The sequence below is a fragment of the Antennarius striatus genome, chromosome 1 (genome assembly GCF_040054535.1).
Source record: "Antennarius striatus isolate MH-2024 chromosome 1, ASM4005453v1, whole genome shotgun sequence".
Taxonomy (NCBI): Eukaryota; Metazoa; Chordata; class Actinopteri; order Lophiiformes; family Antennariidae; genus Antennarius; species Antennarius striatus.
The window spans coordinates 2,465,479-2,491,455 of NC_090776.1; the positions used below are offsets into that span (position 1 = coordinate 2,465,479).

Consider the following 25,977-nt stretch of genomic DNA (forward strand, 5'->3'; position numbering starts at 1 on the left):
AGTTTATAAAAATGGAATTTTATAATTTGTCCCAGCCACAAACTGAATTCTAGTTTAACTCACTCACTGCTGGCGTTTTGTGGATTTTCTCCGACACTCCAGACGTTTATCAATGATTTCCTGATTGATCCCAAAATGCATCACTCAGGGCGACACCGTGTGAACGTTGACAAACGCAAACTCTGTTGGATTCACACACAAACTGCAGCTCCTCAAGGATCTCTTCAGGTCAGCTTTATTAGTTTTTGATATTTACATAAATATTTGCGGTGGGTTTTGTTCAGAAAGACGGATGAAAACGCTCATTTCTTCTCGGGGGCCTCACCGGCCTCCAGCTTGGGAGCGGCGTCTTTGGGTTCTCTGTGGGCGGGGAACACCTCCCACGGCGTGTTCAGGTCAAACTTCCTGAACTCCTGCGACAGCTCCACGGGTTCGGCCACCACGCGTTTCACCTCGTCGTCGTAACGCACCTGCAGACGGAGGAGAAACGGTTGGACGTCCATAGTTCAAGGGTGGGGGCATCCATCGGGGGCAGAACGCACCTCTACATATCCCGACAGGGGGAAATCCTTCCTGAAGGGGTGACCCTCGAAGCCGTAGTCGGTCAGAATGCGCCTCAGGTCAGGGTGGTTGGCAAAGAACACGCCGAACATGTCCCACACCTGTGGACACACACACACACACACACACACACACACACACACACTCCATCGGTCTGCAGCTGCACGGAGCCGTCTGATTGGACCTGACGGGACTGCGACTCACCTCCCGCTCGAACCAGTTGGCGGCGTTGTGGATGGAGACGACGGAGTCCACCGGCGTCAGCTCATCCGTGTACGTCTTGATGCGGATGCGGGAGTTGTAGCGCAGCGACAGCAGGTTGTAGACGATCTGTAACCACACCCAGACGAAAAGTTGAGGCGAGATCCGTCTAGAATCGACCAATCACAGCCGAGACGGCGTGTTCCCGCCACCTCAAAGCGGTTCTCCCGCGTCGGGACGTCCACGGCCGTCAGGTCGGTCATGCTCTTGAACTGGGCGTTGGTGTGATCCCTCAGGAAGGTGAGAACAGGGATCACGCCGTCAGGATGGATCATCACCTCCAGCTCCTGGTAGCAGGTCACCTGAACACACCAGAACACACATAACGTCACACACCTGTGTGTGTGTGTGTGTGTGTGTGTGTGTGTGTGTGTGTGTGTGTGTATGTGTCGCTTTAAGGACAGGTAGGCCTCAACATACAAACACAACTGGTTCAGAGAGGCTGTTTGTAAGTCGTTATTTATTAAATTTTAATTTATAATCTCCATTTGAGGTCATTTAAATGTGATTATTAGACTAAATAATCAACAGGAAAGACAAAAACACCACAGGAAGTCCGGCATTTGCTGAGTCATGTTAACATGACACGTGAAATCTGAATCTATAGGAGCCGTAACTCACTGGTTGCCCATGACGTCTACAGACGTCAATCACATTTTCCAACAGGGAGGACTGGGCGGAGCTTGTCAGTGAAAACCAGGCTTCTAATCATGGAATTTATCGCCATGACGACTGATCCAGTTACGGAACAGGATGTTGATAAGTTGCGTCAACTTACGATGCGACAGAGTTTTGCGTGCGTCAGAGCTCTGCATCTTGGGGATCGGTCAATGAAACACCGATAAACATCCGGAGCGTCGGAGAAAGTCCACCAAGGAGATCAGTCGGTACAAAGGTTAAAGAGTTAACGTCACGCTGCTCGTCTTGTTTAAGGTGTCGTCACATAAATCATTCTAACGACGTCTGATCGTTTGGACGCTGATATTTTCCGATGTTTTCCCGGCTGCACGCCGTAGCGTCCGTGTCCCACCTCTAGCATCAGTCTGAACCCACCTGGACCTGCTGGACGTATTTGGGCAACATCTGGGACACGTACTCCCCAAAGGCTGCCAGCTGGTTGGCGGCATCGTGGGGCCGAACGGTGGCTGCAAAGGGACAAAAGTGGAGAGAGGTTTGTTTATTTGTCACGTGACGGTATAAATAATTACCTTAAATGGGCATTATCCTAGAGCCTCAATGGTCTGCACTCACGGCGGGTGTCTGAGGTGGAGCTCTGCAGCTTCTTCTGCTGCTGGACGAGACAGGAGGTCCGAGCAACTAGAAATAAACAGAGAAGAAGACACCTGAATAAAAGAACTACAAAATGACTACAAAAGTAACGGTGACGTAACAGGAAAAAAAGACACCCCCGCCCCCGGCCTACCTTGATCAATATTTTATCTGCTTACATCCCAAAAGCAAACCCATCTGTCACATAAATGTCAATTCATTAATTCAGGCTAATGCTAGGTTAGCATTAGCTCGCTCAGAGGTCAAGCTCCAGACATTTGACGCTAAAAAAAACGAGACTGTTTCCGTTTTGACCGACAGTCAAAGACGTGCATGAATAATTATGTTAATACAGCAAATGTTAAGTTCAGACGTATGGCGTTATTTCGTCAACTCACCGTTAAAACTCCTTCCAAGTCCTCCGCGGACGAAACGAACCAGCGACGCCGCCATGTTTGCGGTCTCTCACTTCTTCTTCGGGCAAAGACGAGAGCGAAACGACGTTCTGTCGCCCCCTGGAGGACCGGAAGTGAGGTCACTATCAAATAACATTAAAAATATTCAAACATGAGTAATAAAAATACATTGCTTTTGATAAATTTAATCTACTTTTAAAAAAAATTGATTGATCAATCTCGAATATTTTAATTAGCATTATAATTATGATAAATCTAAGGTCACATTTTCAGTTTGCGTTTTTACAGTGGCTGCTTGTTGCTCTCGCAAGATCTCGCGATAGCAGCCAAATCTCGCCGGATGAACGCGATCAGCGCCATCTTAGAGGAAACGGAGAGGGTCAACAAAGCGATGGCAGCGGAGTGACTTCACATTAACGGGTACGCACCGGTGAGCGATGGTGAACTCCTGCGCCGTGTTCGGGTGTACGAACCGGTCGACCCGCGACCGGAAGTCCTACTACGTTCTTCCGTCGGTCATCACGAACCAGGGCGACCAGACGAAGGAACTGTCGGAAAAACGGCGCAGGCAGTGGATCGCTAATCTGAGACGGACGTCTTTCACGCCGTCCAGACACACCCGCATCTGTTCCGATCATTTTATATCAGGTATGTGTTTATTGTCAGTGTGCAGATTATTAAATAAAATTTAACAGATGGACAGATTTCAGTTCCATAATAAAAGTTAATATTAGCGATAAACTGTCAACATTAACCTATGACATGCTAATAAAAAGTTGGGAATTGAGTCATAATTGTATGTATTTATATGTATTAGCTTATTATTTATAAATTAAATGACACTTAAAGAATTTATGGTTGTGATGTCGAGTGAAATTTATCCCGCGGGAACATTTAAAATCAACTTTGAAGTTGGTGTTTCGGATTTCCGAGGCGTCCTGAACGCAGCGTAATTTCTTCAGTGGAGCGTTTATTTATTCCTTTATTAATACCATGGCGGGGAAACTTTCTTTATTACGGTAGAATAAACGTTACCAGAGTCAATTATCAAGAGATAAAGAAAATACGAACACTTAACAAATAAGATAAATAATAAAAAATTTTAAAAAAGAAACGTATACATTGTTTGAAATGAACAAATTACAATTTACAAATTTAGACTGACAGATATTGCACATATTAAACATGTTGAATTCAGTTTGTGTTTTTTTACTAAATATTCTAAACGTATAAATTCTAAATGTTTTGTCTGAGTGCAATATTTAAACTTTAATATTTCCTTAATTCGTAGGTAAGCCGGCCCCTCTTTATGACACCACAAATCCCGATTGGGCGCCGACGCTCCGGATGGGCGACGCCTCCCTGGAGCCGCACAAGGACAAGAAAAACCTGGAGGCTGCTGAGACTTTATTAAACTTAGGGCTTCTTTTTCAGGGAAATGGAATCAATAACGTAAATACAGAAACGCGGGAATCTGCAGAACTAAACTGCGAAAAGTCGACGCAGACGGATCCACTGGAGGTCCAGAGGACGGCCGAGGAGTGTGTGGACTTACGGGAGAAGCTTTTACATCAAAGTAATGAAATCCAACGCATGAAGGAGGAGATCCAGAGATTAACAGCAGAGAATCTGGATTTACGCGCCGAGCGAGAGGCGGGGAGCGATCCGAGTCCCGATCTGATCCGAGGCGTCCGAGAGGAGCTGCAGAGACTCACCACGGAGAACATGGATCTACGCCAGGAGCTGGAGGAGATGAAGCTCACCTCAGTGGTTACGATGAAACCTGGCGGTGTGGACGCTTATTAAACATTTATATTCACTCATTCTGTCGTTTTTATTTTATTTCATGAAGTTTAATGAAATTATTTATCTTTTGTTTGAAATTAACTATTTCTATTCATTTATTTTGTTCAATTTTAAACATTTCTTGTGTACATTTTAAATCCCCACTAGATGTGATAAATACCCGTTGCCTGAAATGAAAACAAATCCGATGCATCGTAAATTCCTTTTATTCAACGTCTGTCGATCATTATTTAAAAAACAGGCATAAATATTAATTAAAATGCTTTTTTTTAATTTTATTTTTACAGTCTTTACTTGATCGTTCTTTTCCACCTTAAAATGACCGTCTGGTTGCGTTCCTGCACCCCCAGATCGCTTTGGTTACGTGGGGATATTTTAGGACCCCCAACGTTCCAGCAGACGGTCCCTCCACGCTCTGAGCAGCAGACGTGGTCCGTGTGTTTACTTTTGGAGGAACACACTCCCCTCAGCCGGACGGCTCACACACCTCCTGGTGGAACCTCCTCAGCAGGTCCAGCTGGGCGGGGCGCACCAGGATGTGAGGTCTGACGGTCGCCAGCTTCTCACAGGCCTCCTCTGGAGTCCAGCAGTGCAGCTGTCAGCAGAAAGACAGTTCAAATCACCACATCTCTGACCCCCCCCGACCCCCCCACGGGGTGACAGACTGACCCGGATGAGGTACGCCGCCACCAGCGTGGCGCTGCGGGAGCGCCCGGCCTTGCAGTGGACATAGACGCTGGTTCCCTGCTGGCGGTGCCTGAGGGCGAACTCCACGCCTCGCTGCAGGTTCTCCATGGAGGGGACGCCGGTCAGGTCCACGGTGCTCAGCCTCAGCTGCTCCACGCCCACGGCCTGCCAGTCCTGGTGACACACACACACACACACACATTACCACGTGTCCATGTACTCAAACCAATCCATACCTGTTGAAACAGGAAGTAGAACTCACCTCAGCAGAGTTACAGAAGTATTTGGTCTCATACGTCTCGTTCATGGTGATCACGCCTCGAACATTCTCTTCCTCCACCAGCTGCAATAAATAAATACATTTACAAGCACATTTTTGAGGTTTTATTTTGTAATAATGTAAATTAGGGGCGTTTCCGCTTCGTTTTCCCATCAACTCCGGACTTTTATTTTGAAAATCTGACAGTTTTCGCTTGGATTTCTAACTAGATATTAAACACAGGTGTTCAGGTTTATCTAATCCTCAGGTTAAAGTCGGGCTTTCCGACCTGTTTCGTCATGGATCTGAACGGCAGCGCCCCCAGGATCACAGCCCCGTCCACCCGGTCGAACCACCGCCGGGACGACACCTTCTCCATGATGACGTTATAAGCGAGCGTCGGGTAGAAGAGAAGCCGAGCTAACATCCCGGACATGACTGGATTAATTTTAAATAATAATTTAGATTAAAAATAAATAATGATAATCTTAAATATTCCGAATGAGGTCAACTTTTGTGGCTGCGGTCCGTGTTTCAGAATGTCATCACGTCGGTGCATCTTCTTTTCTCCTCCGACAGAGACTTCCGGTAACAACTAGGATTTTCCGGTTGACGTCCTTCAAAATAAAACGCACCCGTCAGGACAAAATTGATGTTTCAGAATAAAATCCGTTTTAGGGGGAAAAAAAAGTTTATGAGGATATAATGGAATAAATGTGACGGCAGATTATGGAAAATTATATTATTGTCGATAAATACATGATTTTAAATGTTTGGTGTGTTTTCAAAGGTCAAGGAAGTGAAAACAAACGTTGGTTTTTTGGTGGAATGTCATTTTTACAAACACACGACTAGTTTGATGTTAAATCCAGATAATCAATAACTGGTTGGGCCAGTTATAAGACGAGAAAAGGCGTTCAGATTTCTGTCAGATTTAAATCAGATAACAGCAGTTCATCTCTGACGGTATTTAATCTACAATCTACACAAATCATCTGTGACAGAAAACACAGTTTCGTCTTTCAAACAGCAGATTTTACTTATTTGTTGTTGGACGAGTGAAACTGGATGATTGAATCATCATTAAAGTCAAATCAGGTTCATTCAAACCTGGAGACGAGACGTTTGGTCAAAATGTTTACAAGTGAAGACAGACTGAAGATCTCTCTCATGTGAAAATGTGTTTATTATAGTTCGACAGTCTTTTCCACATCAGTCGTAACATTGTGTGATTGAGCTTTAAACTGATACAGAGCTAAACAATAAACAATATACTTTAAAAAAGTGTCGCTAAAGGAAAGAGATTTCTGAATCCAAAAAAAAAACCCTCGCTGAGGTTTTCTTAATAAGTTAAAAATCATTTTAAAAGATGAATCCAGACGACCTGAAGGAGCTTTAATGTTTACCAAAACCACAAGTAGAAATCAGTTTTCTCCGAGCTGAAAATATCGGCAGTCAGTCGTCTTTTTTTTGTTTTTTTATAATGTCACACAACTCATCTCATTCTAGAACGAGTCCACATCCATTCCTGTGTTTCTTTTATCGACCGGGAAAAACTTTCATCTTTCTTTCCATCAACACGCAGAGAATTTATCATGAACTCAAAAATCTTTTATCAAAACGGTGCAAATTCCTTTAGAACAACAGCAGGTAGAGCAACGTATTTACACTGAAACACAAGTAGAAAACATCTGCGTGTGGAACTAAACGACATTTAAAAGTGCAAAAAGTATTTGGAACACGTTTGTCCTGTGACCCCAGGATGCATAAATTCATTCCTCTTTTTTTTTAATGTGTTTCAGACGTCTCCATGGAGACAGTAGTGTTAGTTTAGCAGACGTCTGACACACACAGACACACAATTTATCAGCTTTAATATATCCTTCATTTACATATTATGTGGGTGTGGAGGGGGGGTCGTCTGTGGACTCTCTCAGTGGGTGCTGGTGGTGGAGTTCAGGACGTTGTGCTGGATCTTGGCGTCGGAGGCTTTGGACAGATCTCGCTGTGGGAACAGAAGCAGCCGTCAAAGGAAACGCGTGGATGTGGGGCGGAGCAAAAAACGTTACGGATGCGGTTAAACTAGAAGGCGCAACTTTTTTACAGCGGAGGAAAAAAAACACGGAGGCGGAGCCAGAAGCGGAGCGTTGGATTAGAACAAATCAGAAGCGTTAATGTCACCCGTGAGGGAAACACACACACACACACGTGTGTTTAACAATCAGGCATCTTCTGTTCACCACGTCAAACCTCCGATCAGGTCATGTGACCGCTTTGTCTCTCAGCGGTGAGTTAAATTAGATTTCGGGTCAAAGCGTTTCCTACAGCGCCCCTAGAGGCGGGAGGACCGCCAGATTTGACGTATTTGATATCATTTCCGTCACGTTGAGTAAAAAGAACAGAAGATGTGCTGATAGACACGACGGGGGGAGGGAGGGGTTCTGAAGAAGCATGCGAGTCAAAATATTCCCAACACACCTCGATGGATTTGATTGGGTGTCGAGCAGCCCCCCCTACGACATAAATCGACATCGTTACCGAGCAGATGGGATGAAAGAGACGCAGAACAAAAAAAGCTGAAGGTTGAATTACCACAAACTCTGAGTACGTGCTGGCCACGGAGGCTATGCTGAAGTTACGCTGGGGGCTAGCGCGCGTCAGCAACGCACCGAGCTGGGGGGTCCCCTTCAGATGGCCCTCGTTCTCCTTGTTGCAGTCATGCGGTCGGGGTTGGGGGGGCTTCCCGCCGCCCAGCGTCCGCGCCGCCGCCTGACGGACGACAGGAGCGGGTCAGGATCGATCAGTCGGGTTGAGATTAAGGGTATTTTTGGAGGGGGGGTGAAACTCACCTTGCTGGCTGACAGCGGTGGGCGGGGCCCCGGCGAGCGGCAGACGGTTCCCCCGAAGGCGGAGCGGACGGTGCTGTTGGAGGCGGCGCTGGAGAGGCTGGAGGTCACGTTGAACTGAGGGGAGGGGGGGCATAACAGAGGTGACGGGGGGGTCAGTCGATGGAACAGAACACGAAACGGGCTCTCTGATTGGCTTACCTTGCGGGACTTGTTGGAAGTAGGCGTGGCCAGGAAGCGGCGTTTGGTGGGGGTGCGGACCGTGGTCCCGTACAGCATGTCCTCCTCCGTCTGCCGGCTCTTCTTCAGCTGCTGTTCGCGTGATGAAGACGCGTGATGAAGGTGATGAAGAGAGGATCGAACACGCCCCCCCCCCACCCCCTAAGGTGTGCGAGGCGTTTCTCACCCGGGCCTGTTTCTCCTTCTCCTTCTCGCTGTGGTGCAGCTCCCACTGCTCCTCCACGTGCTGCAGGAACTTCCTCCCGTTCACCAGGAACTCACGACCCTGTTCAGCCTCCCAGGCGTCCATCTGGGCTCTTAGGCTCTTCTCCAGCTTCACACACACACACACACACACACACACACACATTCACGTGATTTAAAGCGTATTTACGACGTGAGGACCCAACTTTGACGCCGGTGTTTCACCTTGGGGAGACTCTTCAGCAGCTCTGATCTCTGTTTCTCCTCTTTCAGGAGGTTCCCTCCCCTGTTGGTGAACCTCGTCGGATCCGTGGCTTTTTTCTACCAAAGGAGAAGAAATGAAGACGTTAAATATTTACAACACGAGAGTTATGAAACCATAAAAATAAAATGAATAAAGAAATAAATGGATGTAGAAATATTTAACCAACAATCATTTCAGGACAACTTAAATTCGTGTGTTAATACAAATTAAAAAATGCCTTGTTGTTTCTAGGAAGGAGGTCAAATAAACGTGTCTCCAGGTTAAACTTGAAATATATTTTTATTTATATAATTTTAAAGTTAAAAATAAATTTATATATTATAGAAATATATTATATTTTATAAATATGTAAACACATTTTATAAGAATAAGGTACAGAGAAAAACAATCTAAATTTTTGAATAGAACTTGGCAATTATTTCCATGAATCACGGACTCATTATGAATAATTAAATAAAAGCTTTTCCCAAAGTTATAAAATACATTACAGTAATTATTATTTATAAGTCGAGTGAAATGACGTGAAGTTAATTGTATTTTTCCGTGTATTTTTTTCACTCCAAACCACGTAATCCGAGGCGTTCCCGTTGAACCCGTGATAGAGTGACCCTGAGGGTCAGACGTTCTCCAGCTCACCTCCAGCTCTAGGAAGAGCCCCCAGCCCTCCTCCCACTGCTGAACCCCCACAAACAGCTCCTTGTGATCCTCGTAATGCTGCTTCAAGCGCTGGAGCTCGGCGTCGTGTCGACTCAGCAGCTCTTCGGTAAAATCCTCTGTAAAGAGTGGAGCGTTAGCGTTTCCCGGACCCTGATTGTTCTGAACGCGTCGGAAGAGGAGCGAGCGCTCACCGCTGAAATACGAGACAAACTCCTGGCGCTGCTCGGCGCTCAGGAAACACTTTTCCCAGAGCGCGGCGATCTCGGAGCGGAGGGCTTTGGTGAAGTTACAGACGTTGAGCAGCTTCAGCTCCTCCAGACGCTGAACTTCTGCTTTTAACTGAGGAGAAACGGATAAAATGTCGTTCATGAATCCTGCTAATAAAGTCCAGGGAGGTCGGGGGGGAAGTTTGAATCCTCTCACCGCTTCCAGGTTCCTCTTCCTGGATGCGACCATGTGTTCGTCGAAGGCCCCCCTCTCCTCCTGTGGGACCTGCAGGCGCTCCCACAGCTGCTGGATCTTCTCTCGGTGATTCTCACACGCCGCCTCCATCTCAGACTTTCGTTCTTCCAGCTGCAGGAGCGTCAAGTTCTGCCCGTCAGCGTTTTAGACCCGCTTTGTGGCGACGGCCGCTGAGATCAAACGTCTCACCTGACAGATCAGCAGCTGGAGGGACGAGATGTTTTCTCTGGAGAGGCAGAAGGCGTCCTCGTCCTCGCAGACGACGTCCTTCTCGAAGCTGCTTTCAGGGACGTGTTCCAGCTCCTCCATGTAGGAGATGATCTGCTTCTTCAGGTCGGTGAACTCAGCGTATCGCTTCGCCTGTGAGACGTCAGATGATCAGGTGATGGATGGGGGGTGGGGAGTCAAACGTAACCTGCAGGTGATCAGACACCCACCTTCTCCGCGTTCTGGTTAGCAACATGCTGGCGGAAGTCCTCCAGCTGCTGCACCGACGGGACGGCGTCCGCAGAGATGCTGTAAGGCGCGGCGCAGAGGATGTCGCTCAGGTCCTGGTCCTGATCCAGCAGAACCTTCAGCTGCTGCATCCGACGGGCCTTCTCCTTCTGCAGAACCTCCACCTGAGTGCGGATGTTCTTCTCCTGCTGGAGCATACTGATGGAGTTCTCCTCCTGGATAAACAGAGAAACAAGAAAAACAGAAGTGAGAACCTGATATAAAGAGTCACTCAGTGTCGTTTCTTTAACTCTAAAGTTGCGTCGGTTCTTTTTACCTCAAACGCGGGGAGCTGCAGCTCCAGGTAGAGCTTCTCCATTTCCGTCTTGCACGTCTGAACGCTGTTTATGAGACGCTGCTTAAGGGACTCTTCCTCCTTGATCATCATGTCCAGTAAGTTCTGAAGGATCAACACAAAACCGGATTAGTTAAACATCACATGTAGGACTCCATGATTATTTCCATCTGCGATGAATAAACTACCAAAGAGATTCAGATGAAAGTTTGTGGGAAAATCAGGAAGAACATCGAGGGAAAAAAAACAAGCAAATTATGGAGCGATCCTGGAATGATGTCGTTGTTAAAAAATAATCTGTGCACGTCCAAACTTTTATTTTCATTTCTAATTTGACAAGTTTTCTTATTTTCATGCACATCCTAATTTTACATCCACCCATCTGATTACAAACACACACACACACACGGATACACAACTCCAGTCTTCCACCCTAGAAATAATAATAATAATAATAATAATAATAAACAACGTGTTTTAATCTATAACTAAATATTTTTTAACTCTTTAAATTTGATCTAAATCCCTCTGAATTCATTTCCTGCTGCAAAAACAAAACAAATAAACATCAGATTCCAGTCAGTATCAGTCAGGATCAAGTGTCCCACCCAAACCCCCCAGTTTCCATAGTGACCGTGGCCCCCACCCCCTTTATCTGTCGAAACCTGTTCCCAGTGTCTCGTTCACACCGGTCAAACCGGATCGGATCCGGTTTCTGACCTTGATGTGGTTCTTGACCACATTGGTTCTCTGCAGTCTCTGGTCCTCCGGGATCCCGATCTCCTCCCAGATGTCCTTCAGGTGGCACAGAGCTCGGTTCAGACACGACACCGACTCCGCTGCGAGCACCTCGCTGAATGAAACAACAGCCGACTCGTTAATCGAGTTGTTCAACGATTAATCGATCAGAATTCACGAATCCGATCAGGCTAAGCGGCGCTAAGGTTCGGTTAGCATGTTAGCTAGCTGGTTTACGTCCCTGATAATTCGCGCTTACGTTTGTTTTTTCTTACATTTTTTTAATCGAATTTAAAATAAGTTGTTTTAACTAATATCGTTAACTTACCTCTTTCTCATCGTTAAATTCCAGCCTGTTTTTGTTTTTGGTGAAAAGTTCGTCACGACCGGACGAGCGGAGCGTCGCCTCGCTTCTCTCCGTTCAATCGCCGCTACGCAGTTCAAAATACGCGTCCAGCGGCTCCCTGCTCTCTGATTGGCTCTTTCTACCAGTGCGCGTGTTGTGTCAAACCAGCACAGGCTGTAGGCGGTGCTACCAATACAGTACCTTAGGACACCGCCCATCGCCGGACATCCCGTTGAATAAAACAAGTTGAACGGAGGGAATAGTGACAGAGCCGCCCTGTACTGTACTAAACAATGACGCTAGTGTTCATTTTATTATAACCTCACATCTCAAACTACTAAAATAAGAGAAGAAAGAGCAGAAAAACACGTTTAAAATATTTATTTACATTGTACATTTCATAGTTATTTCTTTTAAGGTCCAACATTTCCCAATTTGAAATGCCGGTGGGAGGTGGGGGAGGACATGCATGATAAGCTCCTGCAGGAATGTCTCAGTTTCTGTCCGTCTTGTTTCAAACATGATTATCCAGCAAAGCCTCAAGGAGTCTGGAACTGTTTGTAACAGCAGTAGTTACCACAATAAACTTATAACCTGGGGGGGGGGATATGTTGATTAACATAACGTTAATGAACCCAAGACAGAAGAATTCCTAGAACGATCACATCCTGTTTGCTTTTACCTTTCTCTCGTCCGAGGAAACGTAGCGCTGAAATCTCAGAGAAGGTGCAGCCGCCGAGAAACATGAGGACGACGATGCGCTGGGCGTCGTTCTTTGGTCTTAAATCGGCTCCGTTGCTTCCTATAGAAAAAAAAAAACCTTTGAATTGAATGTTTTGGACGTATAATCTTTGTGATTTTTTAGGTTTAGTCCTTGCCGTCGCCAAACATCCATTAAACACACCTGTGACGGCGAATTCGTGCCCATTCAGCAGCCTGGTGACTTCTTCCAGCCCGGTCCACCCGCCTCGCTCCAGAACCTACGGATCGCGGTACCAGGAGTGAATAAAAGTGTCTTCACAGCCACACGCGTGTTCAAACCTCACCTGCTCGATGAGTTTGCAGCTCAGAGGGACGTAAGCGCCGCTGAAGATGTAGGCCATGTCCCGAGGAACGCGCAGGTCGTATTCTTCATCCGACTTTGGCACCTTTGACGCAAAAAAATCCGTTAAACATACTTAACCTGATTAAAAAACAATTTCTGAATCAGATATTAAGGATTACCAGGTTGAGTTTTCTGCTCAGAGCTCTGAAGTTGCTCTTCTTGGCCAGAGAAGAAAAAGCGTCGCTCAGTTTTCCTGGTAGAAGCGAAGCAAACGCAAAAAAAAAAAAAAAAAGAATCAGGATTGTTAATCTGTTGCCATGGAGACGAAGAGAAGCAAAGAAAGAAAAAAAACAAAACCCCTGCGTTTCCTGTTTCACCTGCGGTTTTGTCGTTGACCAGTTTTCCGACTTTGCTCTCCATGACGGTCAGCGTTTCCCCCGGCTGCTGCTCCACCAGGAGCCCCAGCTGCCGCAGGTTGGAGAAGGTGAGGAGATGGTTCACCCCGTAGCTCTGAGGAGGAGGAGGAACGTCTGATCAGCGCGTGTTTGGTGAAACGTTCCTGCATCAGCTTTAAAACTATCCTATTAACGCGGGACTACGTTTCCCCAACGTGCCCAGGCAGCGAAAAGAAACTATTGTTTGTTGATTCTAGATGAATAATTTGGGAGCGGTCGCTGACTCACGCCCCAAACATCTTGATCTGCTTTTGTTTTAGAAACAAAGAAGGAACGTATTTTCAACAGTCTGAGGTCACAAAGTAGAAAAACCTCCAGATACGAGCTGAGAAACGAGCCGACATTATAACAATTATTTATCAAGAAATCATCTCAAATGAAGTTTTATCGCTTCAAAAAAGGAAGAAAAAAAATTACATTTTTTTTTAATTTTTAAGGAAAAATGTAAAAAATTTTAAAAACTTTTCAAAAATTCTAAAATTTTAAGGAAATTTTTTTGATTTTTATTTGCTCATAATGATTAACAAAAAATATACATATACTACTTTAAAATGAGTTTACTGTCCCTTTAAAAAGCAGAAACAGAAACTAGTTTTGATTGGTTATTTTTAGTGCCCTGAATGCAGACTCACCTGTAGATACTGTGCTTTGAGCGATCGGTAATCTTTCGGCAGCAGTCCTGTGAGACGAGACGATCACACAGTCGTCACACAGATTCTTCTTCCTGATTCCAAAAGCGAACGTTTGGACACAAACTCACCGTTTTCTGTGATGGACAGAAGGCAAAGCATCCTCAGACTCTCGATCATGGAGACCTGAAAAAACAGGAATGTTTCTGGTGAGTCCTGGTTGACCTTTGACCTCACAGGTCGGGCCGTGTTCCTGCAGACGCACCTGTCTGTTGATGTGCTCCTCGATGAAGGAGATGCACTCACGGATTTCAAATCCTTCAAGCAAACCTGGAGAAACAAAAAAAAATCAATGATTCCAACAAAGACGCTCCAGCAGAGACGTGAACAATGAATGAACCGAGGATTTAATACGGATAAAAAATCAAAAAGGAAGATTAAACAACGGAAAAAAACAAACATATTTTTTTGAGGCTCATGAAGACATCTGGTGTTTGGGTCATCGTTCCTCACATTTCATTATTAGTCTGTTAGTCGCAATCGTTCCACAATTATGGAATTTAATTACAGTATTTTCCGCACTATAAGGCGCAACTAAAAGCCTTTAATTTACTCAAAAAACTACAGCCTTATAATCCAGTGCGCCTTATATACGTGTTTTTGTTATGTTCTTTTGTTTTTTGTTTTGCTCTCAAATAGGCCCACCATTGAAGGTGCACCTTACATATGAATTTTTTAATTTAATTTTTTTTAATTTATTTATTAAATAGGCCATTAATTACAAGTGCGCCTTACATATTAATTTTTTTACTTTATTTATCAAACAGGCCATTCATTAAAGATGCATCTTACATATGATTTTTTTAATTTTATTTTTTATTTATTAATTTATTAAATAGGCCATTAATTAAAGGTGTGCCTTATATATGAATTTATTTATTTATTTATTTATTTTGAATATGCCATTCATTGAAGGTGCTCCTTATAATCCAGTGTGCCTTATAGTGCAGAAAATACTGTAATCAGTCACTGAAATTGGTATTTTTCAAACTTATAATTAAGTACAGTAAAACCTCAAGATACAAGCTGCTCGACATACAAGTGTTTTGAGATAAGAGTCGCCGCTCCGTCCATAATTTTGTTCCAAATTCGAGCAACAATCCGACATACGAGTCGTTGGCGGATGGATACGACATCAGTGAGACCGGATCTCGTTCTTTACCACGTGTTGGCGGATGGATACAAGTTTTGCTGTACGTTTTACTGCATTAAACAAACGGAGGACTCTAAATGAGATCCACCCCCCCCTTGCAGTGACCCCGCCCCTCACACTGCAGTGTGTTCTTACAATGCTCCGTCTTCAGCAGCTCCTGAAAGTCCTGCTTCGTTTTCTTCTTCATGATGGACTCGCTGGCGCCGATGTCTGGAAGAGAAGAACGCGGTCAGCAGCGAGTCAGGGGGGGGTCGCTCCTTCAGACGAACCCGCTGGGGAAAAAAAACTCACGCAGGCTGAGGAGCCGATGCTCCTGCTTTAACCCTTTCAGCTCCTCGGACACGAACGTCTTCATCTGCTTGATGTCCATCCCCTGTCGCTTCTGCCAATCGGAGAGAGGAAGGCATTAGCTCCGCCGCGGTCGTAGCTATGGCGACCGAATCGGGGTACCGACTCACTCACGTCGTACGCCGTCTGGAGATTCCGAGCTTTTTGGCTGAGGAAGCCGAACACGTTGGAGAAATGTTCGTTTCTGATTTCGTTGAAGACCTGAGAGACGTCAGAGGTTTAAAGTTTAAAATAAAAGACGCCGAGTCGTCTCTTCCTCACGTCGGCGCCGACTCACCTTATCGTTGGAGTTCAGCATCACTTTGATACTTTTGTCGGACGTGACGTCGGGTCCGAACTCCACGCACCCTGCAGGGGACAGACGAGGTCATCAGATCAGACGAACGAGGCGAATCGTTTCCGTTTCGTCGCCGTGACACCCACCGCACTTGATCCTGAAGATGTCGTCCATCAGTCCCTCGTAGACGACTTGTGAACACAGAGGCGTGACGAAATCCACGTCTGTGAAGACAGCGAGCGGCGTGAGGAAGGAAATCACCGTCCGACGCGTCGCGCTCGGCCGATTCTCACCTCTGTCGATGAGAAAAACGGTTCCTATCTCGGCTTCTCGACTCCTTTGTTCTCCCTCTTCCACCTGCCTCCTCCACGACTCGTACGTCATCTGGCGAACACGGAAATCATCACGGATCAGTCGGGGGGTTTTTTCACCAGCGTCTCCACAAACGCATGATCTGACGCACGACGGCGTGTCGCCACCTTGGAACATCGTCCGATCCCGTAGACTTTGGAGAACGGGCCGTAGAGCGAGTGCAGGAGGTGCAGAGCGCTGCCGGCCGTCCTCACCCACCGCTGATCCCCCGCCTGAGCGATGGGAGGAAACAAACAAGTGCTTTTGTGTGGAAACATGTCATAAAAAAATGACAAGTCGTCATTGTTTCCAATTAAAAATAGAAGATAGCAAGAAAATATTTACCAGGAAGTTGTCTCGGAAGAATTCTGGCAGCTCCAGGCTGATGATGTCATTGTCCAGAGGGAGAAGGTAGAACGCCCACTCGTCCGTGGTCACGTCTGTGAAGCAACGGAAAGATCAACACTTTATTTCACACACAAAAAAAAAAAAAATGTCATAAATGACGTTTATTTACCACCGAAGACGCCCTGCTCCTCCAGAACCGCCTCGCAGGCGTAGAACTGCACACAGGGGTCATCAGGTAAACAAAAACAACAACAACACGCTAAAATAAACCGATGCAGCGTCTGCACACAGCGGCGAGGCAGGAAGTACCTTCTGAGGGGTGAAGATGATTTTGTATCTTCGATATTTTCCAGCCACCTTGTCGGCGTTGACCACGTCTGGAAGGAGGAGGGGATTACACCACACACACACACACACACACACACACACCATCCTGATGCTTTTACAGCTAATAGAATAGAAACAAGGGACTCTACTCACCACATATCCATTTGACGGTTTGGATTCTCGGCCGGATCAGAAAACAGAGCCTATGAGAAGGTTATGAGTGTTAGATTGTGTGTGTCTGTGTGTGAATGGATGTTCAGAACCACGGCGGCGTTGGACTCACTGATCAGAGGTGCTGACGATGGGTTTGTGTTCCACTTTGTATAATTTGTCGACTTCGTGTTCCTGCGACAAAAAAAAAAGGAGGAAATGGTTTAAAAAAAAAAAAAAAAAAAGAGCTGGAGTTCATCCGAAGAGGCGATGGGGTCAGACTCACCTTCAGCGTCGACACGTTAGCGATACGGTCCAGCGGGCTCATCAGGTCCGCCTCGATGAACAGGTCTTTCTTTCCCGGCAGCTGCAAAACGAAAAAAATAAAATAAAATAATAAAGAAAATAAATAAAATAAAAAATAAAAGCATAAAATTAATCTGAAATTCTGAGATAATTATCTCAGAAATAAATGTCTGCAAACACATGACTAGAATGTACATGTATGTACACACTTTAAATACAAGTCGTGCTCAGAAAATAACATTTTTCTGCGGGAATAATTTTAAATAAATATAATATAAAACATGACTTTTCTTTATTCTGATAAGGGGATTTATCCTGGATTATTATTAACATCTGTGGGTGGAGGAACAGCCTTTGGAGTCCGACCAGGCTTTACCTGTTCCAGCAGGTAGATCAGTTGATCTCTGGCCAACCTCTTGAGCAGAGAGAAGTCAGGCGGTTCCGGGGAATCTCTCCTGCCACCGTGAGCCATACTGGACCAAAACGGAGAATAATCACTCATCCACAACACGCAAGAAGCCCACACCGAGATGAAGACTGCATTCCGGGGAGATTAAGTCATGACGGACCGGCAACAAGCAGAAATACACTAAAGAGACGGGTGTCCACAAGCTAGCTGGGTTAGCTTGCTGGCCAAAACATCCTCCACGTTACATGACTTGAACGTTAAAGATTTATATTATCATCGAATTACGGATATTGATGTGAATATAATTAAATAAAAAGTATTCATTATTAATAACATGCATTCGTGACTGTAAAGCACACCCGTAAAAGCTATCTTTAGCCAATTTGACTGACCTGCTTCCGTGGCTTAACAAAGTGGAATGAATCGCAACACTTGTTTCCCCCCGGACACCATTATGAGACGGACCGCTGCACTTAGTTAGATGATATCAACCTGCGTTGACGTTCAGGGACCGCAGCGGAGTGGAATTCACCTGCCGCAGCTTTTAAGGGCTAAAAAAAAGTGACCAGCATGAATTTAGACGCAGTCTTGTTGATAGAAACGGTTAATTTCGCCGCAGAGAAACATCGTAACCAACGACGGAAGGACGAAGAGCGAACGCCGTACATTAATCACCCGATCGGTACGTAGGAGTGTTTTTACCTGCGATCCGGTGACGTTCAGGTGCTGCTCGGAATTATGAACACCTGAGGAGAGCGAAAGTAGAAGTGGATGAAACTAATGTCGGGTTTTATTATCTACTGTGGAGATTAAAAGAAAAACTGTTGTTTTTATACGCAAATCTGCTCAGATTGTCTCCGGAAAATAAAGATAATAAATGTATTATATCAATATTAACTTCGGGGAATAGTTGTGGGAACTTTGTTCCTCTAAATTAATTTGAAATCTAAAATTGTTTTTTTGAAATTTTTTGTTCACAAACTAACCACAGATCAATAATCACGACTGGAATTTTTTTTTTTAAATTTTTTAAAACTGAAAATATTCCGAGACGTGTCGCATATCTTTGTTTTTCCATTTCAGGAGTAGCGAGAATCCTCAGCCATGAAGGAGGCGTCACCGACATTGAGGTTTTGCAAGTATGTGAAAGAAAACACCTCCATCTGGTCCCACTTTCACTGCTTTGCTCATCCTGTGTTTGGTCTTTGCAGGCCGCTCTGCTTCACGACACGGTAGAAGACACTGACACCTCACTGGCAGAGCTGGAAGAAAAGTTTGGACTGACCGTCGCTCGCATCGTTCAGGAGGTGACAGACGACAAAAGCCTCCCCAAACAGGAGAGGAAGCGTCAGCAGGTGGAGCACGCGTCTCACTGCAGCCGCCAGGCCAAGCTGGTGAAGCTGGCCGACAAACTGTACAACCTGAGGGACCTGAACCGCAGCACGCCCCTCGGTCAGCAGCAGATAAATATTAACAGTCATAATCTTCACTCACGTGTGCCAAAGAACAGCTTGGTGAAGTTTTTCATGTCACAAAAAGAGTTTTTGTACTTTGACAACAAAACAACTGAAAATGGGGGCTCATTAGACGCCAATAAACTAGACATAGAAATGTAGAGTACGTCACACAAACAGGAAATCCTATCTATCTGTATCACATTGATGCATTTATTTTATTTATTTTGGAAGATTTTATTTCCTGTTCTGTGTGTTTGGAAAAAAAAGCCTTAGCATGTAAAAAGAAACTCAGACGAGCATTTAGTAATACAGTATGTACCTAATTATCAGTCACAAAGAAATCTTTGAAACAGATCAAAAAATGTGCAGTTTAATTTTCTAAATTTGCTTTTAAGCCAGGGAACTCATTTTAATCAAACATTATTTAAACAAGACACTTGTTGCAAAATCCTGCATGCAGTTTTTCTAAAATATTTATCAGGAGGATCTGTTAATTGTTTTGTTCTTATCAAACATTTTATATTATTCAATGATTATATAATTTACAGTGGAGTTGTAATGTTAGATGTCACATAGCTCACCTCTATGTTTGCAGGTTGGACTGCTGAGCGGGTTCAGGAATATTTTGTTTGGGCGTCTGAGGTGGTGAAAGGCCTGAAAGGAACCAACTCCAGCCTGGAGGAGAAGCTGGAGGAGCTGTTCAGACAGAGAGGAGTCCATCTGGCAACATGATACAGTCACAGGAATATGCATTTTCATGATTAAGTTATAAAAATAAATCATATTTCATATACTTCTATGTAGTCTTATTTAAAAACACGTTTTATAGATCAATGGGGGGCTTGTTTGAAGCTTTTTCTGTACAGATTCCTCAGTAGAGGAAAAAAGAGGTGGATATCATCTCAGGTAAAACCAGAAAAGGTTTCAGTGAGTGGGAATAAGTCAGGATCACTAATATAATAATAATAATAATACAGGACATTTTATTTAAAGGCGCCTTTCTTGACACTTAAGGATAGACAAGAAAAATGTTTTTGTTCTGGCCACGATGAGGCAGAGAGAACATGTAAGAAATATTAGTAGCTGTAAGAAGAATATCTTTTGAAATTGTGGGTATTATTGAAAAGGAAATGCAGTCATTATATTTTTTTGTATTATTCATATGTTTAATATGCAGTATAAAGTTTCTCATGAAGATTGTGAGAATTAAGACTTCTATTTTATTGTTTTATACTTTTTACTTTAAATGTATTTTTAATTTTAAATGTTTTCTGTGTAACAGCCACAAAGTCAATGGGTCCGGTATTTAATTTTTTTATTTTTTATTTTACTTTATTTTACTATTATCATTTTTGAAGGTTTTCTGTAATAGTCATAATAGTCACAAACTGGTATTGTTAACCGAACACGTCTTGGAGGAGAGCGACTTTCAACACCAGCGAAGAAGAAAGCCGGAAACAGAACAATTCCACTTCCTGTTAGCCACCGTTAGCACTTCCGTTGGTTTTATTTACCAGCAGTGCGTAGCTGATCCCGGAGCGACTTCGTCCCCACGGATAAACTCTTTTCGCTTGTTCTGCTGATACCGACGACCAGGCCGCGATGTCCGGTCACGACGCCGTCAACATGAAGCTCCCTCCGATCCAGTCCACGGCCGGAGCCGTGCCGGTCCGGAACGAGAAGGGTGAGCCGCTAGCTAGCGACGTGCTAGGCTAGCAACGTGCTAGGCTAGCTGGCTAACGACGAACAACCGAGTTTTAATTTGTGATTTAAAATAAAAATTACTGCTAATCCTCATGTACATAAACTCTTACATAGAGCACAGGTGGTTTTACTTTTAAGGTCACGTACAATGTGAGCAAAAAGCCTCCCAAACAGGACTCGTTTATATTAAAATGTTTGAAAAATGTTGAAAAAAGTTCAGGAATTTTCATGTTAGATATGACGTCAATTTCACTACATTAATTTATTCATATTTGTTGTGCATTTTAAATACATAACAAGAAATATTTTAAACTGCATTCACAAAACTATATCTTCAATGATTCAGAAATTAGTTGTTTAATATTTTATTTATCCATAAATTATCTTAGATTCAAGAAAACATGTTGCACATTAAGCTGCGGAAATCTTCAAACTCTTGTCTCTGCACCTCCCAGGTGAGCTCTCCATGGAAAAGGTGAAGGTGAAGAGGTACGTGTCAGGAAAGCGTCCCGACTACGCCCCGATGGAGAGTTCAGATGAGGAAGAAGAGGACTTCCAGTTTGTGAAGAAAGGCAAGGAGATGGAGCCGGAGGTGGAGCTGGAGGAGGAGGAGGTCTCCGACCCCCGTCTCAAACGTCTGCTGAACCGCGTCTCTGAGGACGTGGAGGAAAGGTGTGACGCCGCTCGGATCGTCTTGATTTGTGTTGAATGTGGTCAAAAATGTTCCGAGTCCTAATCGTCTGGTGTCTCTTTGTCCTCAGGCTCGCTCGACACAGACAGATCGCGGAGCCCGAAGTCGTGGTTGAAAGCAGCGAGGACTCCGACGAAGGCACCTGGCACCCAGAGCGCGAAGAGAGCAGTGAGGATGAGGAGGAGGAAGAGGAAGAAGTGGATGATGAGGTTGGGATCTTTGTGTGCATTCCAGATTTTTACTATTTTTTGCCCTCCCGTTTCTCCCGGTCTCTCATTTCTTCCTCTTTCTGTGCAGGAAATCGAGAGGAGACGAGCGATGATGAGGCAGCGAGCCATCGAGAGGAAGAACGAGGAGCTGGAGGTCATGGAGGTGGAGGAGGAGGGGAAGTCGGGGGAGGAATCAGAGTCGGAGTCTGAATACGAGGAATACACGGACAGCGAGGACGAAGCAGAGCCTCGGCTCAAACCCGTCTTCATCCGCAAGTACGAACCCCAAAAATAAAGAAAAATAAACCCTGATTTCGTTCTGTTTCAATTTGAATCCATCCTCCTCCAACAGAAAGGACCGGATCACCGTGGCTGAGCGGGAGGCTGAGGAGCAGAGGCAGAAAGAGCTGGAGGCGGAGGCCAAGAGGCAGGCGGAGGAGCGGCGGCGCTACACCCTGAAGATCGTGGAGGAGGAAGCCAAGAAGGAGTTCGAGGAGAACCGGCGCTCGCTCGCCGCTCTGGACGCTTTGGACACAGACGGAGAAAACGAGGAGGAGGAGTACGAAGCCTGGAAAGTGAGAGAGCTGAAACGCATCAAGAGGGACCGAGAGGCCAGAGAACTGTGAGCCACGGATCAAATTCATTCGTTTACTGAAGGTAAACTCATCGCTGCCGCTGAGGACGCTAACACGTTTATCTTTGTCCTCAGAATGGAGCGGGAGAAGGCAGAAATAGAGCGATTCCACAGCCTGACGGAGGAGGAGCGCCGGGCTGAGCTCAGGAACAGCGGCAAAGTCGTCACCAACAAAGCCACCAAAGGCAAATACAAGTTCCTGCAGAAGTATTACCACAGAGGAGCCTTCTTCATGGTGAGTCGTCGTCACGTCGGTTAGATCCACGCGGAAAAGTCACGGAAATCCGAAAGATCGTTTTGAAATTCGATGAATCTTGATTTTTTTCCCATCTGAAAACTTTTATTTCAACGTCGTAAACGATAACTCAACTGTAGCCGATGCCGTCGTCACTAAACACACTTCCTGTTACAGGACGAAGAGGACGATGTTTACAAGAGGGACTTCAGCGCCCCGACTCTGGAGGATCACTTCAACAAAACCATCCTCCCCAAAGTCATGCAGGTCAGCAGCTTCGACTCGTTTCGCCGCACTGATGTTGGGTTTCTGGTCCCAACAGAATCAGTGAGAAACTTTTTTATTACTTTTCTCCCTTCAGGTCAAAAACTTCGGTCGTTCCGGCCGCACCAAGTACACCCACCTGGTGGACCAGGACACCACGTCGTTCGACTCAGCCTGGGCCCAGGAGAGCGCTCAGAACAGCAAGTTCTTCAAGCAGAAGGCGGCGGGCGTGAGGGACGTGTTCGAGCGACCCACGGTCAAGAAGAGGAAGACTTAAGGCGACGAAGAGAGGCCGACGTCCTGAGGCGTCCAGGAACCGCCTGAAGGAAAGCGTTTGACTGAATGCGGCCGATGACGTCACCCGATCTCGGCTGGAAAAGTGGAATAACTGATTTCTTTTTGGAATAACCGGAGGATAAAATCGATCACACAGAAATTAAGACTGTCCTTCTGACCACATTTCAGTTTAAGCCGCGTCGCCCCCGACAACCAGCCGGGATCTATTTTTTTGTACAAATCCGACACAGATTCTTTCTAGTGATTTACCGCATTGCCCTTCCGGTGTTGTTTGGTGAATTATATGTGAATAAAAGTTGTGTTTTCAATCTTTTTTAAAACATTTAAAGTACAAAAAAACCCCAACCTTTTATATCATCAGCATAAAGAGAAAGGTCATGTTTTATTTTAAAAAGATTTTTCTTGGGGTGGGGTGGGGGGGGGCTCGTTGACACCGTGTTATGAGCTGTGGTAGAAAAAGAAAGTGAAGCAGTCCAGTGTGTGAAGCTGTTTGTTCAGTTGGTGAGCGCCACCAGAGCCTCCACCACGTTCCCCATGTGTTCCCTCAGACTCCTCTCGGCCACCGCCCGCGAGATCTCCATCTCTGACATCTGCAGCCAACACAAGAACAAACGTCCACGTGAAGAAGAAGAACTCTACTAGAATCGGATGCGTTTAACGTGAATTATTGGATTTACAATCAGCTCCACGTCTTCTTTCTTGATGGTGACTTTGGCCAATTCTTTTTCCCTGAAAGGAAAGCAGAGCTGAGGTCAAAGTTTAGGATTCAAAGTCAACATTCTCCAACTTCTGGGGGTAACAGCATTGGTTCCTACATCATTTAGTTCCTACAGGAGGACGACCCCATCAATAATGAATAAATGTGAACTAAAGCGTGTTAACATGACACATTAAATCTGATTCTATGGGGTGTTAATGTTACGCTGCTCTGCGGTCGGATATGGCAGCGCGGTTGTTCGTATCTATAAATGTTTGTATCTTGAGGACTTCCTGTTTCTGGAGGAGGGAGACGCTACCACAAAACGACCCGACGCTGATCTTACCGTTCCTGTTTGGCTTTCTGTTCTCTGGACCTTCTGTCTCCAATCACCGACATGGCCTGAAGGAAACACACAAGAGAAAAAGTCCGATTAGTGATTCAGTTTGAGATGTTTCAGAGGTTTGGTTTAAATCGCTGAATTTACCAAATATTTTCCCTCAAATCCAAACAAAATGCTGCTTTTACAGTTAAGACAGGAACAAATGATCCACTGAACGACCAGCGGCTCTAGAGCCTCTGTGTTATAGACGCAGTTCTGGAATATTCCTCCTCTGCTTGCTTCAAACACCGTCAAAAATCTTCTCTGGATTCCAGTCAGGCGACTCTGGAGGCTCTAGAATGCTCCAACGTGTCTTCATCTTCATCACACATCTTCCTCCAACCAGTTTCCAGTGGACCAGGAATCAAAGGAAGCCCAAATGATCACCGAGGACCCGTCGTGCTTCATGCAGGGAGGGGGTTCATCAGCATCAGGTTCGTCCTCCAGAGACCCCAGAAGGTCCCGTTTGGATTCATGGCTCCACCGAACAACATCTCAGACCTTCTGGGTCTGATCCAGATGGACCTTCTGGGTCTGATCCAGATGAACCTGAGCTGCTGGAACCGAATCTTCTGATCCTTTTGGGTCAGCAGTGATGTTTGAATTAACATCAGACTATTTTTAATGATCACTTATTGTCAGGAAGAAGAGACTGGACAGCTACACTGACCTGATCTGGTCTAGATAACAGCTCATAAATAGTACATTAAACCAATAAACCTAGTTAGTTATTACAGTTTTATACTAAACCAGTCTTAAGACGCCTTAAATTAAGCTTAAACCCTCGCTAGCTAACCAGCGCACATGTTTTGGGCTGATGCGGCTGTGGCCGCATGTTTCCGGGCTAGCGTTAGCCCGCAGCGCTCACCGTCTCTAAGTCAGAGCTGGAGATTTCCTTCTCTTCCGCGTAGTCCGTGACTCTCTCCAGGTCCGCCGCTCCGCTGTCATGTTTCCGAGGCTTTTCTGCTGGTTTTCCAGTGCAGTTTTCCTCCGCTTCCAGGTCCAAATCGACGTCTCCCTCCGCCGCCATGTTTGCGCCAGTGAAGACGGAACAAAGAGAAACGTTCCGCTAAACGTCGGAGCCAAAACGGGGTCGTACCGGAAATGAACGACAATTGTAAACGATTTGTTCTGAAAGGTTTTGTGATGCTGTGTGCATTAAAATATTAAACACATTAATTATGATTTTTTTCTGAAATGTTCCGTTTTAAATTTTTAATTTAAGTTCATTTTGTAAATCATTTATAGAAATAATAAATTTAATTGTTTTTATTCTTGCCATAGAACTAAAATAAAATACGAAGTGCTTTTTTTGTATTAATACAGTTTTATTATTATTTTTTGATGAAATTGGCCATTTAAATTTATTTTGTAAATTATTTATTAAAATAATGAATTTTAAAAAAACTTTATTCATATCATATAATCCAAACGAAGTACGAAGTGTTTCCAGGAAGGGAATTATAAACACAGAAACCTGAAAATAGGTACATAAGTTTTATTTACAATAATCAAAAATGTTTCAAACTTCAATTAATTTTTATCTAATTGGTTTTCTCTGAAAGACAATGACTTAAAAATAACTGGATTTTGTAGACTCGTTCTATCTGTTTCTGTCGTAAGAGGTTTACTTGTATAAAAATAGCTATTCAGCCACTGTGACAGATTTCCTGTGTCTCCAGACTTTCCAGCTCTTTCTGGTGCTTGATCTTTTTCAATCCACCTACCAATAATCAGATTAAAGGAAAGGGAAACCCTTGAGT

At 44.8% G+C, this 25,977-nt stretch overlaps 8 protein-coding genes across 12 annotated transcripts; 3 read left to right on the forward strand and 5 right to left on the reverse strand.

Moving 5' to 3' along the window:
• Positions 1-219: 219 nt before the first annotated feature.
• On the reverse strand, positions 220-2,602 carry ndufs3 (NADH:ubiquinone oxidoreductase core subunit S3). The gene is made up of 7 exons (XM_068317614.1): positions 2,490-2,602; positions 2,074-2,139; positions 1,876-1,967; positions 975-1,124; positions 766-891; positions 543-662; positions 220-470 (listed from the first exon to the last, which is right to left on the reverse strand). The coding sequence occupies exons 1-7, from the start codon at positions 2,542-2,544 to the stop codon at positions 303-305; spliced, it is 777 nt and encodes a 258-aa protein (XP_068173715.1). The 5' UTR covers positions 2,545-2,602; the 3' UTR covers positions 220-302.
• A 254-nt stretch (positions 2,603-2,856) lies between these two features.
• Positions 2,857-4,781, forward strand: LOC137592410 (THAP domain-containing protein 1-like). Its single transcript, XM_068310566.1, has 3 exons — positions 2,857-3,155; positions 3,799-4,296; positions 4,664-4,781. The coding sequence occupies exons 1-3, from the start codon at positions 2,945-2,947 to the stop codon at positions 4,690-4,692; spliced, it is 738 nt and encodes a 245-aa protein (XP_068166667.1). The 5' UTR covers positions 2,857-2,944; the 3' UTR covers positions 4,693-4,781.
• On the reverse strand, positions 4,768-5,894 carry ptpmt1 (protein tyrosine phosphatase mitochondrial 1). Its single transcript, XM_068310579.1, has 4 exons — positions 5,549-5,894; positions 5,263-5,343; positions 4,983-5,174; positions 4,768-4,908 (listed from the first exon to the last, which is right to left on the reverse strand). Exons 1-4 carry the CDS (start codon positions 5,693-5,695, stop codon positions 4,780-4,782), a joined length of 549 nt encoding a protein of 182 aa, XP_068166680.1. The 5' UTR covers positions 5,696-5,894; the 3' UTR covers positions 4,768-4,779.
• A 543-nt stretch (positions 5,895-6,437) lies between these two features.
• Positions 6,438-11,865, reverse strand: prc1b (protein regulator of cytokinesis 1b). Of its 4 annotated transcripts, none has more exons than XM_068310464.1 (15): positions 11,769-11,865; positions 11,423-11,555; positions 10,685-10,807; positions 10,350-10,583; positions 10,102-10,272; positions 9,874-10,023; positions 9,642-9,789; positions 9,430-9,566; positions 8,754-8,849; positions 8,512-8,658; positions 8,307-8,417; positions 8,109-8,222; positions 7,929-8,028; positions 7,738-7,772; positions 6,438-7,264 (listed from the first exon to the last, which is right to left on the reverse strand). In XM_068310464.1, the coding sequence occupies exons 1-15, from the start codon at positions 11,777-11,779 to the stop codon at positions 7,193-7,195; spliced, it is 1,782 nt and encodes a 593-aa protein (XP_068166565.1). In that variant the 5' UTR covers positions 11,780-11,865; the 3' UTR covers positions 6,438-7,192. The 4 variants fall into 4 exon arrangements, with proteins under 4 accessions (XP_068166565.1, XP_068166539.1, XP_068166556.1 ...); XM_068310438.1 differs by having other exon boundaries at positions 7,852-8,028; XM_068310455.1 differs by lacking the exon at positions 7,738-7,772.
• Positions 11,866-12,158: 293 nt separating this feature from the next.
• On the reverse strand, positions 12,159-18,176 carry vps33b (VPS33B late endosome and lysosome associated). Of its 2 annotated transcripts, XM_068310820.1 has the most exons (24): positions 18,037-18,176; positions 17,612-17,708; positions 17,216-17,296; positions 17,063-17,124; positions 16,933-16,982; positions 16,762-16,829; positions 16,622-16,667; positions 16,450-16,544; positions 16,233-16,337; positions 16,047-16,137; positions 15,900-15,977; positions 15,754-15,824; positions 15,591-15,677; positions 15,420-15,510; positions 15,264-15,338; positions 14,181-14,245; positions 14,047-14,101; positions 13,919-13,965; positions 13,209-13,341; positions 13,011-13,084; positions 12,833-12,934; positions 12,691-12,766; positions 12,469-12,588; positions 12,159-12,380 (listed from the first exon to the last, which is right to left on the reverse strand). In XM_068310820.1, exons 2-24 carry the CDS (start codon positions 17,705-17,707, stop codon positions 12,301-12,303), a joined length of 1,848 nt encoding a protein of 615 aa, XP_068166921.1. In that variant the 5' UTR covers position 17,708; positions 18,037-18,176; the 3' UTR covers positions 12,159-12,300. The 2 variants fall into 2 exon arrangements, with proteins under 2 accessions (XP_068166921.1, XP_068166914.1); XM_068310813.1 differs by having other exon boundaries at positions 15,900-16,137.
• hddc3 (HD domain containing 3) lies at positions 18,094-19,894 on the forward strand. Its single transcript, XM_068310831.1, has 4 exons — positions 18,094-18,326; positions 18,728-18,783; positions 18,856-19,096; positions 19,697-19,894. Exons 1-4 carry the CDS (start codon positions 18,215-18,217, stop codon positions 19,831-19,833), a joined length of 546 nt encoding a protein of 181 aa, XP_068166932.1. The 5' UTR covers positions 18,094-18,214; the 3' UTR covers positions 19,834-19,894.
• A 694-nt stretch (positions 19,895-20,588) lies between these two features.
• Positions 20,589-23,384, forward strand: mfap1 (microfibril associated protein 1). The gene is made up of 8 exons (XM_068311775.1): positions 20,589-20,785; positions 21,261-21,477; positions 21,567-21,705; positions 21,794-21,981; positions 22,058-22,327; positions 22,415-22,574; positions 22,752-22,841; positions 22,936-23,384. The coding sequence occupies exons 1-8, from the start codon at positions 20,704-20,706 to the stop codon at positions 23,113-23,115; spliced, it is 1,326 nt and encodes a 441-aa protein (XP_068167876.1). The 5' UTR covers positions 20,589-20,703; the 3' UTR covers positions 23,116-23,384.
• Positions 23,385-23,498: 114 nt separating this feature from the next.
• Positions 23,499-25,290, reverse strand: hypk (huntingtin interacting protein K). Its single transcript, XM_068311788.1, has 4 exons — positions 25,083-25,290; positions 24,179-24,234; positions 23,813-23,864; positions 23,499-23,725 (listed from the first exon to the last, which is right to left on the reverse strand). Exons 1-4 carry the CDS (start codon positions 25,242-25,244, stop codon positions 23,630-23,632), a joined length of 366 nt encoding a protein of 121 aa, XP_068167889.1. The 5' UTR covers positions 25,245-25,290; the 3' UTR covers positions 23,499-23,629.
• Positions 25,291-25,977: the final 687 nt, after the last annotated feature.